Source organism: Lampris incognitus, chromosome 14 (assembly GCF_029633865.1).
Source record: "Lampris incognitus isolate fLamInc1 chromosome 14, fLamInc1.hap2, whole genome shotgun sequence".
NCBI lineage: Eukaryota > Metazoa > Chordata > Actinopteri > Lampriformes > Lampridae > Lampris > Lampris incognitus.
The window spans coordinates 9,829,667-9,843,611 of NC_079224.1; the positions used below are offsets into that span (position 1 = coordinate 9,829,667).

The 13,945-nt window shown below is 41.5% G+C and overlaps 1 protein-coding gene and 1 non-coding gene across 2 annotated transcripts; one reads left to right on the plus strand and one right to left on the minus strand.

Annotated features, from left to right (window-relative positions):
• Positions 1–1,121: 1,121 nt before the first annotated feature.
• Positions 1,122–1,194, minus strand: trnar-ucg (transfer RNA arginine (anticodon UCG)). The gene has a single exon. It is a non-coding gene; the product is annotated as a tRNA-Arg (tRNA).
• Positions 1,195–8,062: 6,868 nt separating this feature from the next.
• Positions 8,063–12,210, plus strand: LOC130123926 (gastrula zinc finger protein XlCGF28.1-like). Its single transcript, XM_056293256.1, has 2 exons — positions 8,063–8,234; positions 10,922–12,210. Exons 1-2 carry the CDS (start codon positions 8,063–8,065, stop codon positions 12,208–12,210), a joined length of 1,461 nt encoding a protein of 486 aa, XP_056149231.1.
• The last annotated feature ends 1,735 nt before the right edge of the window (positions 12,211–13,945 follow it).

A 13,945-nucleotide genomic window follows, 5' to 3' on the forward strand; every position in this document is an offset into this window, starting at 1 on the left:
TAAAGAGCAGAAGTGTAGCAGTAGGGGAGGTACAATAAGGATTTGTTAAAAGCAGTATAAGAGGAGTAACGCCAGTAGTATTAATCCTTACATCCATCTTTCCACACTATTCATCCACCTATCAAGCCAGTTGGTCTTCTTACATTACCAAAACTAGCCTACATCCATACATATTGCACTCTAGATTTATCATTCTTACACCTTTCTTTCACTCTCTCTCTCTCTCTCTCCCTAGTCCCAAAAAGTTGAATCAAACTGATTCTCCCACTAAACGTTGTGTCCAGATGAACTGATTGAACTTCCTGGGATTTCCTTACCTGGATTATTGAGCATGCATCAAGACATCTCCCTCTGTAGGTTGTCCGTATTGAGCTGCTGCAGAGGCTGCAGTCGAGGCTGCAGGAAGCTCTAAACCATCAACCGATAGACCTTCATTACCTCCACTCCTTATGCAGTAATGAGCTTAACCTCATGCTTTCTTTTGCTAATGATGTTGACTTCCCGAATGACGTATTATCAGAATTTTACAGATTACTGGATCTCATTAGAGATAAAGTTGAAACTCAGTAGAATGTAGCAGTGGAAATAGAGAAAGTTCAGGGAGATAGTGGAGCACCCAAAATCAATTTCTCACTGGAGACACTGAAAAGGTTTGTAGGTCTGCAGCTGGCCAAACCTTGATTAGCCAAACCACTGTGTGTACCCCAACGTATAATGTCAAGGCAGATGAAAGAGTACAGACTTTCCATTACAGACCTGTACAGTACCAGAGCTCGATGAGGTAATAACGTCAATAATAAGGTGGCATCCAAATGCAAGATATAGGATGGTTGGAGGGCAGTTGATGGCAGTGGGAAAGAATAATGGAGTCTATGCTGCGGGTTGATGAAGCAGGAGTCCTCTCCCGTTTAGCACAAACGGTATGTGGTAAGGAGGACGTATTCGGTGCCAGGTCCCCTGTCTTTGAGCCATGGATTCCAACCACAAACTAACTAGTTTAAGTTGCAAGTTCATTTGTCATATGTGAAAGCATGTTCACACCTATTCTCATAATGAAATGTTTGTAAATCAACGGTTGGGATGTGCAATGATGTCAGAGAAGATCCATCAAAGTAGAAGACCAACCACGAAGGGAGTCGAACCCTCAATCTTCTGATCCGAAGTCAGACGCCTTATCCTTTAGGCCACGTGGTCCCCCGTGCCAACACCATCAAGATTATAAAGACCACCAAATTTAGCGAATTTAATATATATTGACAAACTGACCCACCATTAGGCAATATCATTAATTTTGTTTTGTCTCCTAGGTATAACATCATAACAGGGATAGACGGATTCTCTAGAAAAGTAGGCCTAAACACTACCCGTGTGTCTGACTTATCGTTATGTCTGTCACTCCTTGCCACATCAGTCCATCCACTTCCACCCATTTGTCCCAAATAATTTCATTACTTATTTCTATTGTTTTTTCTGCATCTTCACTCAAATTACAAAAACAATTTACAATTACGTTATCATTCCACGTCTTACTACGCAGTGCTTTGTAGATGCTGTAATTCATTGTGAGAAGCTGGTTGCACGGTAGCAGTAGTCGGTGCTAATGAAATCAACATGTGCCATTGTCAGTTACGCCCTAATGCTTTAGATTGATGCCTATGCTTCACTTGATGGTACATGCCTGTTAAACTTCTTACGCACATCTTGTGTCTGGATGTGGCAAATAACAACTGTGCAAGAAGTGCTTTTAAATTCTCCTGTGAGTCCGTACAAGTCTGTGGTTTTCCATCGAGGTAGTTTTGGCACCAAATTACATCAAACCATACCACGTTTAACATTTGAATTACACATTTAAAAACATTTTTTGCATAAATAATTACAATATTTGCAAAGTCGAGTCAAGTCAAATTTATTTATGGAGCCCATTTATAAACAGCCCAGTTGACCGAAGTGCTGTCCAGACCAGAGCAGGTAGCTAAAACACTGATACTGAATTAATTAACTAGATCGTTTTAACTACAGGATTGTAGATACACATTGATTATGATTGATTTAGTATTGTAGCGAAATTCGGGGGGGCAGTCCGAGATACCGTCGCCACAGCCGGGACGCGAACCCGTATCTCCTGCACCGCAAGCGACAACGTTAACCAGTCGACTAAAGGGTCCGACGTGTCTACTTATCCATGCACGTTACACTATTTTAATGTGCAATGAAAGAAAAAAAAAAAACAGGGTGCACTGCTGCGTCGCATTGCCTCTGGTACCACGAGGTACTTACTTCAATCATGTTTAAACAGAATGTTCTCGTCTGTTGGAGGGCTGCATAGTCCGTGGCGTAGCAGGGAGGGGACGTGGGCCCTTCCCCAATGGAGAAGCGGTTATCGGTACGTCAGTAAAATTAAACAGGGTGCAAACTGCGGGGGGAGCCAGGGGGAGTTTGGTTCCCCTTAATAAGACATGGGTTCCCCTGAAAATATTATTTGTGAAATTTTGGGGGTGTCTAAAATATTGACAGTATGGTATGTATTTCTATTTTTCTGTGTCTTCATCATCATGGATCATGCGTAAAATTAGGCTATTATTGGGCGTCCGGGTAGCGTAGCGGTCTATTCCGTTGCCTACCGAAATGGGGTCGCTACTCCGAATCCCCGTGTTACCTCCGGCTTGATCGGGCGTCCCTACAGCCACAATTGGCCGTGTCTGCGGGTGGGGAGCCGGATGTGGGTACGTGTCCTGGTTGCCGCAGTAGCGCCTCCTCTGGTTGGTCGGGGCGACTGTTCAGGGGGGAGGGGGAACTGGGCTATTCGTTAATCAGCGCTATGTGCAGGGCCCTATGAATGAGGGGAAGAAATGTACCATATGTGTTAAAGAATATGGGGGAAGCAATTGAGAAAGTGGAGAACTGGTCATATGAGTGGGGGTTCAAATTGTCAACAAGAACGTCTTGCTCCATGATGTTTACAAATAAGCGCAAGACTGACGCTGAGAAGTTAACATTATATGGTCAGCCGTTGGGGAGGATGACTGGATTTAAGTACCTGGGGCCATGGCTAGATAGCAATATACATGGAGAGTATAGTATATCAAACACCTGGAAACAACATGCAAAAAAGTCACACATTTATACAAGCTGTGGCTGGCTGGCTGGCTGGCTGGCTGGGACTGGGGGGGGGGGCAGATAAACAGTCATTACTTGACATTTATAGGGCTGTTATGAGGTCAACAATAGCTTATGGTTGTATAGTATATGGAGCAGCAGCACAGACATCATTGCAAAAAGTGGATAGACTACACTATAGAGCACTATGAATATGTATAGGAGCTATTAAGTCAACCCCCAGTAATGCAGTACTAATAGAAGCAGGAGAGACACCACTGGAGTTAAGAAGAGAGAACCCACACTTACATATTGGGTCAGAGACTTCCCCAGGTCCACCCCATTTAGTAGCTTACCACCATGGCTGTTCCCTGAAGTAAAGACAGACACTAGTATTCTGGAAAAGAAACGAAAATGGCGAATGAATGAAGTGGGAGTTAAAACAAGTGTGTACATGAGTATTAGTTATCTCGGTTATATCAAAATATACACAGATGGTTTCAAGGACAAGCAGGAATGTGTAGGAATTAGTGTGTATGTCCCTGAATTTAAAATATCTATTTCTAAAATAATACCTGACCAGTTATCAGTTTAAACAGCAGAAATAGTGGCAGTCATTATTGGGTTACAGTGCGTTGAAGAGGTCAGACCTGATAGGGTGGTGATATGTACAGACTCTGATGAAGCTGTTAGCTGAATTTTTTGTCAACGATGGGAATTCTGTCAACAGTAATGTTATAATTGGTTAAAGTAACAGCGTCATGTATGTTAGAATTGCAACGTGATCATCTTATAATGCCAGTTGACCGTGCGTTAATAACAGCACTCACTATACTCCTATTGGGAGACAGGAACACGTCTGTTCTTTGTAAGAAATATGTCTTTATTTTTCAATGAATGGATGGAGAAAGAAGTTTGGCCTGTCACCCATTTATTAGATGAATCTGAGAATTTCTTGGCCTTCGAGGAATTCTGTTGAAGATTTAATTTCCAGTGCAACCGCAATCAATACAATATGGTTATCAAAAGTAGACCAAGTTCTGTTATTTTGATGGCTAAAAATGTACTGTGTCATATAGTCCCCCCCCCCAATCACCTTCTCTCGAGACATGATTTCTCAAGTAAACAATTGCCAAATAAAGTGATATGTGGTCTCGTCACAAACGGTTTATATCCTATGCAATATAGCAGGAACGCAGCTTCTCTTATTTTTAGTCAGCCTGCTTTAAAGAAATTACACTTCTTAAAATAACCTTTACTTCCGAAAGCAAAAGAGCTACACTTTAACGTATTTAATGATATGTATCCCTCGGGGGAACTACTTAAACAAAGATTAAACTCTGATCACAGTAACTGTATATTCTGTAATGAAGAAACAGAGACCACAGATCACTTATTTTTTCTTTTGTCTTTATAGCAATACTTTTTGGTGTGACGTGTATGATTGGCTTTGACCAAGAATCTTTTCTCTTTCTCAGTTTAACAGAAACGAGATTACATCTGGAATTATAATGGAGGATAAGAAAATCGAACTTTTTGTTAAAGACTTTATTTATCTTATGTAAATGTGTTATCCATAAATGTAAACGCCTCAAGGCACAACCGTTATTGGTGGTCTTTAAAAGAGAACTAAAACTGTATTGCAAATCACTGCAATTTATGGAAAAGAAAATCGCAAAGAAATTAATGAATATTAATGATGCCTTACATTTATTAGATGAGACCCCTTATTTATTTTTTTGTTTGTTTATTTTTTATTTTGCTTAGGTTGTAACTGTGTTTGTACTGTGTGCTCACTTTTCCTGTACATGACGTATCATTTTGGGAAAAAAAAAGAAAACTATGGAAAAAAAGAAGCAGCAGCGGCAGCAGCGGTAGGAGAGGACGAGGAACTAGGGGAAACAGGCGAGATGTTGTACGTCAGATAGTAAAAGAAGCTTGGAAGAGAGCAGTTCAGATGAAGACAGGAGAGTTGTTGGGCAAAAGGTTGTGAGGGAGGATTTTAAAGGATGATGAGCATGTTCACCTTAGTCCAAGAGCATTGTCTAGAGCAGTGTTTCTCAACCGGGGGTCCGCGGACCCCTAGTGGTCCGTGGTGTACTTGCAAGGGGTCCGTGAAAATAAAATATCTTTATAAAAAAAAGATCCTATGACATTTATAGAAATAGGATTATTTTACTCAAATGTGACTGAGACCTTTATCTACCTAAACTATAAAGGGTAACAGGACTTTTTTCTCTAATCACATCTGTTTCACAAGTGTAATTTATTGTATTTTAATAAGAGATCTCGCTCCCGTTTGCATTGTTAAAAGTTACTGCATAAAAATTCTGTTGTAACATATATCTGAAAGTTACTGAATACATATTTTGTTTTGTTACATATATCTGAAAGTTACTGAATACATATTCTGTTTTGTTACATATATCTGAAAGTTACTGCATAAGAATTCTGTTTTGTTAACTATATCTAAGTTACAACTGAAAGCTCTTATTTTTGCCCCAAAGAGTGAATAAATGCTATAATGAAATTTAAAATGCAGTTGCTACTGTTTCTACCAAATTGCAACCCCCCCTCCCCCAAGATCAGGTGGAGGGGTCCTCAGGGTAGATCAAAAATACGCAGGGGGTCCAGGACCCCAAAAAGGTTGAGAACCACTGGTCTAGAGAATTAAAAAAGAAGCTAGGACAGGTGGAAATGGCAAAGGTTTTAAGAGATGGAAACCTGTTAATAACATGTAAAACGGGAAGAACAGAAAAGACAAGCCTTGGATATTGAATGCATTTGTAATAAAATGGTAAGTGAAAGAAGGCTTCTCGGTGAAAGCAGAGTGACACGGGGAGTGACAGCAGGTATTCCTGTGGGTGAAGGTTTGGAAAGACTCAAACGGAGTATTTGTGGGGGCGAGGTGAGCAGAATAAAGAGATTACCATGTTCTCTAGTAGTAAATGATGTATTTATGGGAATGGAGAATGAGATGGGCCTTTCGCTTTTTTGCAGATGATGGGGCAATTTGGAAGAGGGGAGGAAATGTGGAATTCGTTATAAAGAGACTGCAGGGGGCTATTATGAAAGTAGAAGAATGGTCGTATAAATGGGATTTTAAATTTTCAGTTGATAAGACAAAGACAATGTTCTTTAAAAGGAACAGAATTGATAATGAAATAAAACTAAAATTATATAATCGAGAATTGGAAAGAGTGAAACACTCCATTTTTTAAGTTTTAAGTTTTAAATTTTTTTTAATTTCAAATGTTTCAAATTTAATTTTTTAAAACATTTTAAAAAGTTTTTAGGGATATGGTTCGATGAAAGAATTACGTGGCTCATACGTATTCAGAAAGTAGTGGACAAATGTAAGAAGGTACTAAATGTAATGAGGTATTTAGTTGGAGGTGAATGGGGGGCAGGTAGAACTGCTTTGGAGGCCATATACAGTGGTTTAATTCGGTCAGTATTAGATTTTGGTTGTGTGGTGTATGGGTCAGCAGCAAACACTTCTCTAAAGAAATTGGATAAGATACAGTATCAGGCTTTGAGCTTATGCACAGGTGCATTTAAAACAACCCCAACAGCAGCATTACAGGTGGAAATGGGAGACATGCCACTAGAAATGAGAAGGATACAGCTGTCCTTGAACTACTGGGTTAATTTACAGGGCCATAGTCAGGATCATCCAACACTAGACACTTTAATCCCTTGTTGGGAGAAGGAGAGGAGGGAAACAAAAAGCTTTGGATGGACAATGGCACAGAAAGCAACAGAACTTGAAGTAGACCAGTTAAACATAAGTCCAACAGTACCTTTGCCAGCAATACCACCTTGGATACTTCCAGATGCCACAGTAGATTTCACATTATTAGAAAAGAAGAATAAAGATAAAGAGTTTAATTATGATTCACATACCATACAGCTTATATTGATAATTTACCATAGTTACATCCAGATGTATACAGATGCAACAAAGAGTTCAGTAAATAAAGTAGGAGTAGCATTTATTGTTCCAGAATTTCACATGAAAGTAGGGAAAAGGATCAATGAGGAAATATCAGTACACACAGCAGAAATGTTTGCAATATTGTTAGCAGTGCCGTGGGTATAGGAAAAAAGAGAATTGAGAACAATTATTTGTTCAGACTCAAGTTCATCACTAGCCAGTTTACAATACAGTCATTCAGACAGCAGACCAGACATTGTAATAGAGGTACAACAAACATTATATAGAATTCAAATGTTGGGTCTTACAGTAACATTTTTATGGGTACCGGCACACATTGGCATTGAGGGAAATGAAATAGCAGATAAAGTTAAAAAGAAGGCTTACAAAACATAATCACATTGATTTGGTAGTTACTTTAAGCGAGACAGAAATAAAGAGCATTATTAAGCACAGATTGAAGGAAAGGTGGAAAAAGCAATGGGAGGCAGAGGGGAAAGGACAATGGTTTTACACAGTTCAAAGGAAAGTTGGAGAAATTAGGTGTGCAGGAAGGAACAGGACAGATAATTTCAAGACTCAGATTTGGACACACTGGACTAAACAGTACACTTTTCAAAATAGGCAGACACAATGCAGATAGATGTGACAAATGTGGGCAAGAAGAAACAATAGAGCATGTTATGATATATTGTCAGAAATATGAGGCAGAACGAAGGTGTGTGACTCAAAATCTCAAGAAAATAAAAGTACAATTTGATTTAGTAGATATTCTTCAGAAGAATTCAACTGAGTGTTATGAAATCTTGTTTCAGTTTCTTAGAGTAACTAATTTAACCACGAAGATTGGAGGGGCCCCCTTTTTTTTTGGAGGGAATAGTGTAAATAGCCGCACGCCATACCAGCTGGTGGCGGTAATGCGCAAATTCGTTGTTTGCCAACTGTCAATAAACACCGTGAAGAAGAAGAAGAAACAATAATTGTGCCGCTGGTATTCAACTGGTTTTATGTCCCCATTGAGTTTTTACCATGTCCGGGATTAATCTTCTGAGATCGTTCGTCATCGAGCGACTAACAGCAGCAGCTGAGGAGATATTAGGAGCTTTCGAGAGGACGATAGCGGAGCACGAGGAAGAGATCGCGCGACAGAGGAGCCTGCTGGACATGGTGTTGAAGCCCAGGATCACGTTACACAGAATAGGTTCGTAAACTCAAGTTTCCGTGTGTGTCGTCCATTATCAAAACATTCTTGCATTCCTTCTTTCAGTTTTGTTTTATTGTTTAATTGCTCCGGGAATTAACTCAGATCTCTGTGACTGTAACGAGAATAACGCTTCTGAGCTGACTTTTCAAACCGTGCAGAGACTTCAGTCACCGTCTCCATCAGGTGCACCGGGGGTCTGGACGGTTTCCTGCTTGTTTATTTATGTTGCACGGTCCTAATGTGAAGCTGAAAGCTGCTAATGCGAACACAAGTATAGTGAAGTTCAAGTACAGTTAATCTTCTAAATGCTGCACCTTAGTGTATTGTAGCGAGTTCGGGGGACAACGCAACCACAGGAACTGCCGCGGCCGGGACGCGAACCCGTGTCGCCCGCACCGCAGGAGACATCGCTAACCGCTCGACTAAAAGAACAGATTCGCCAGTCAGCGGCCAGCGTGTCTACTTATCCATGCACGTTACACTATGTTTATTTCGTTATTTTATTTATTTGTGAGGACGAGTACATTTCACTTTATTGTTAGTAGGCTGCAGCCAGTTGTAGTAGTATTGACAGACAGAACCAAATCCTAGTTTGCTCAGTAAGCCACTGTTAAAAAAGAAAGAAGAGAAAGGCCATTTTATGCCCCCCCCCAACCGTTGTCCTGACAGTATCGGGACTATGGTTGGGCATAGCTCTCAAGCTTGCAGAATTCCAATGCGTGAGATTTGTTGACGGATGGATGGACGGACATACAGGGCGGTCAAAAACGAAGAATACAATTTTTATTTATTTGTTTGTTTGTTTTTTTATATTAAAAAAACGAAGAAAACTATTATTATTGTTATTATTATTATTGTTATTAGTTGTTGAATCAGTTCATCTGGAACCAATGTTTATTGACAGATACGTTTCATCAGTCATCTAAGTGACCTCTTCAGTCTAAACTGAAAGCAGGTATCCCTCATAAACAAAACAGTTGCATAACAACTTAAACCAACAATCAATTTCATATGTAAATATGGGCGTGACCATTAATTAGAGTTTCAATGGCCATGTGTATTATTCAGAGAGGATTTGGGAATGTTTGCTATCACATCATTATAAAATGGCGACTGATTTACTCTTAGCCCCCCCCGGTTCAGGGATGGTTGTTCCACTTCACATAGATGGCCTCTTTGACTCCCCATTCAAACCACGTTCCTCTCTATCAAGGATGTGCACATCCTCATCCTTGAAGTGGCTGCTGGCCTGTAGATGGGTGTAAACAGTGGAATCCTGGCCTGACGTGTTAACTCTCCTGTGTTGTACCATTCTCTTGGCCAGCATCTGTTTAGTTTGCCCAATGTACAATTCACGGCACTCTTCCTGGCATTTAACAGTGTACACTATATTGCTCTGTTTGTGGTGGGGGATCCGATCCTTGGAGTGGACCAACTTCTGGTGCAGCTTGTTTTGGGGTTTGAAAGCAACTCAGATGCGGCGTTTGGAAAATATGCATCTCAATGTTTCTGACACTCCTGCTACATACGGAATCATAACTAGCTTACACTTACACAGCTGTGGTCCTTCTCCTCTTTTCAATTGGCTGGTGCACTGTTTGGGCATCTGCCTGGCTTTGACAAACGTCCAGTTAGGATAACCACACTTAACCAGGGCATGTTTAATGTGGGATTTCTCCCCTTCCCCAGCCGCTGTGTCGGTGGGGACATTGTCAGCTCGATGGTTCAGCATCCTGATGACTCCTCATTTGTGCTTCTGTGGATGATGAGAGTCAAACTTTAAGTACTAGTCAGTATATATTGGTTTACGGTAAACACTAGCAATCAAATGTCCCCCATCACAATTGGAATTTCACAGTCTAAGAATGCTAATCTGTCATTTTTCGCATCCTGCCTGTTGAACTTGATGTGGTTGTCGACAGAGTTAATGTGTTCGGTGAAATGTGGTACATCCTGAGATTTAACTTTAACTCAGGTGTCATCCATAAATCTGAACCAGTGGCTATGTGATGTCCCTGGATAGGACATCACAGCCCTCCTTTCCATTTACTCCATGTACAAGTTGGCCACAACAGGTGAGACTGGAGAACCCATGTCTCTGCCTATAGTACTTCCCCCTAAATGTGAAGTACACGGACTGAAGACACAGCTTCAGGAGCAGACACACTTGGTCAGTGTTAAGGGTGGTCCTATTGCTAAGGGTGGGGTTGATTTGTAATTCCATATGGACTACCTCCACTGCATAATCGACAGGAACAGACGTGAAGAGAGACTTAACATCATAGAGACCATTGTTTCATTCCCCTCCATAAAGATGTCCCTAACTTTTTCCACAAAATCCATAGTGTTCTGCATGTGATGTTCATTACTGCCTACCAACAAGTTAAGAATAGATGCAAAAAAACTTAGAGATGCTATAGGTCACTGAGTTAATCATACCATCAGTAGGCCATAATGGTACATCCTGTTTATGTATCTTAGGTAAACCATACAGATTAGGTGTAGCTTCCCCTGGGTATAATCTGTGGTTAAAAATTCTGTCAACAGGGGGAAGCTACACCTAGTCTAGCTATGTAAATAGGATGTGCCTCTATGGCCAAACTTAAATAGGTATCCTGAATCAAATTGAACCTATCTCTGTAGATGCAAATAACAGCATTGATTTTGTTTTTCCCTCTATCCAGACTATGTACAGTTATCTGATCAGCAGCATGGTGAGCAGGAGAGGAGCCCCAGTCTGGCCAAGGAGGAAGAACAGGAATTCTGGATCAGTCCACAGGAAGACCAACTTCCATTGCAGGAGGTAGCTGATACCTCTGAGTCCATATTTACCTCTCTTTGTGATGGAAATGATAATGGTAAAGATCAGCCTCTGTCCTCACAACTCTACCAAACCCAGACAGAGGGAGACACAGAGCCCCCAGCTGTCCCCTTATTTGAACTGATACAACTGGATGACAAAGAAGACAACTTTCTGATATCAGAACCAACAAGTGACCACCATATCGTCTCTAATTGCTGTCATGTAACTAAGAGTGAAGCTGACCATACTTGCAGTCACCAAAACAGTGATGAAGTGGATTCAACCCAGAAAGCAAGGCTGAAACCTCAGAAAAAGCCCCACAACAAGTGCAAGATTTGTGGGAAAGTGCTTTATAATTTGGAAATTTTCAAAATTCACATGACATTTCACACAGGTGAAAAGCCTTTCAAATGCACCACTTGTGGGAGAGATTTTACCTGGAAAAATAACATGGAGAGGCATACAAGGACTCATGCAGGGGAGAAGCCATTCAGATGCACCACGTGTGGGAAAATGTTTACCCAGAAGTCACATTTACAAACGCACGTAAGAACTCATGCAGGGGAGAGGCCATTCAGATGCACCACGTGTGGGAAAATGTTTACCCAGAAGTCATATTTACAAAGGCACATAAGGACTCATACAGGGGAGAAGCCATTCAGATGCACCACGTGTGGGAAAATGTTTACCCAGAAGTCACATTTACAAACGCACGTAAGGACTCATACAGGAGAGAAGCCATTCAGATGCACCATGTGTGGGAAACTGTTTACCCAGAAGTCAAGTTTACAAATGCATGTAAGGACTCATGCAGGGGAGAAGCCATTCAAATGCTCCACGTGCGGGAAAATGTTTACCCACAAGTCAAATTTACAAAGGCACGTAAGGACTCACACGGGGGAGAAGCCCTTCAGATGTACCACGTGTGGGAAAATGTTTACCCAGAAGTCAAATTTTCAAACGCACGTAAGGACTCATACAGGGGAGAAGCCATTCAGATGCACCACGTGTGGGAAAATGTTTACCCAGAAGTCAAGTTTTCAAAGGCATGTAAGGACTCATACAGGGGAGAAGCCATTCAGGTGCTGCGATTGTGGAAATGGGTTCAGCTCAAAATGGCATCTCAAGCAACATGTCAGGATCCACACAGGTGAGAGACCTCACAGGTGACTGCAAAAAGAAGTTAAATGACTATTCATCTTAATTATTTATAACCATTTTATATCGGCAACATGCAGTTAAGGTCAAAATTATTAGCCCCCTTTATGAAATCAAACAAAACCCTTAACTTTTCCATGGAAATGACCATAAACAAAAGTGTATAAAGTTTAATTGCTTCCAAAAGAACAAAGACAAATTCTCCACAGTGCTTGATTAAGATATTTTACTGATGCGCTGAATTGAAACAAGAAAAAACAAAAATGACAAGGCCAAAGTTATTAGCCCTCTGACAATTAATAATCAATAGTGTAAACTTTCTGACTCAGAACTGACAACAACCTCTTAATGTAGTTCCTAACTAGGTTGGCACATGTCTCTTTTACATTACATTACATTACAGTAATTTAGCCGATGCTTTTATTCAAAGCGACTTACAATAAGTTCATTTAATGTAGGAAATCAGGAGAACTACTAGTCATCAGAGGTCATAAGTGCATCTAAACAAGCATCTAAGAGCAAAACCAGTGCTAAAGTAAAAGCGCAAGTAAGAGATTTATTTTTTTAATGAGTGAATACAATAAGTGCTAAGAACAAGTTACAGGGTAGTAGTTCTTGAAGAGTTGAGTTTTCAACCTGCGCCGAAAGATGGGCAGCGACTCCGCTGTCCTGACATTAGTGGGGAGTTCATTCCACCACTGTGGAGCCAGGACAGAAAAGAGCTGCAGGGGCCTCTGAGCGATGGAGCAACCAGGAGTCCTGAGGCAGCAGAGTGAAGTGGTCGGGCGGGGGTGTAGGGCTTGGCCGTAGCCTGAAGATAGGAAGGACCTGTTCCTTTCACTGCCCTGTAGGCTAGCACCAGTCTTAAACTGGATGCGAGCAGCTACTGGGAGCCAGCGTAGGGACATAAGAAGGGTAGTTGTGTGGGAGAACTTAGGGCGGTTTAACACCAGACGAGCTGCAGCTTTCTGAACAAGCTCCAGAGGTTTGATGGCCGACACCGGGGCGCCAGCAAGGAGGGAGTTGCCGTAGTCCAGTCGGGAGATGACCAGAGCCTGGATGAGCACCTGTGCTGTCTCGTTGGTGAGGAATGAGCGAATCCTCCTGATGTTACAGAGGAGAAATCTGCAGGAGCGAGCAACTGATGCAACGTTTGCAGCAAATTACAGTTGGTCGTCCAGGCTCACACCCAGATTCCTTGCAGTCCGAGTTGGCGTCATCACGGTGTTGTCAATGGTGATGGCCAGGGATCTTAGCCGATTCTTCCATGGCAAATTGTTCCAGCTCACCCAAATTGTGTGGTTTTCGAGCATAAACATTAACCTTGAGCTCCCGCCATAGATTCTCAATAGGAATTGAGATCTGGGCTCTGAGAGAGCCACTCCAGGACCTTGATTTTGGTGTCCTTCAATAAGTTTTGGACCAACTTGGATGTATGTTTCGGGTCATTGTCTTGCTGGAAGACCCAGCAGCGACCTAAAGCTAGACTGGCAGCAGATTTCTTTAATTATCCTTGAAAATGTCAACATAATCTTCTTTCTTCATGAGCCCATGCACCCGAACAAGGTTCCCTGTGCCTCAAGCAGCCCCACAGCATTATGCTCCCACCACCATGTTTAACTGTGGCAACTGTGTTTTTAGGGTTGAAGGCCTCTTCCTTCCTTTGCCAAACAAAAGCAATATCCATGCGCCCAAACAGCTCAAGTTTAGTCTCATCAGACCAAAGGACAGACTTCCAAAACTCATG

Excerpts from the sequence above, each read along its gene's own strand:
- LOC130123926 (XM_056293256.1), top strand. The coding sequence starts at position 8,063 with ATGTCCGGGATTAATCTTCTGAGATCGTTCGTCATCGAGCGACTAACA. Across the intron at positions 8,235-10,921 it reads GATCACGTTACACAGAATAG|ACTATGTACAGTTATCTGAT; the intron begins GTTCGTAAACTC and ends CCCTCTATCCAG.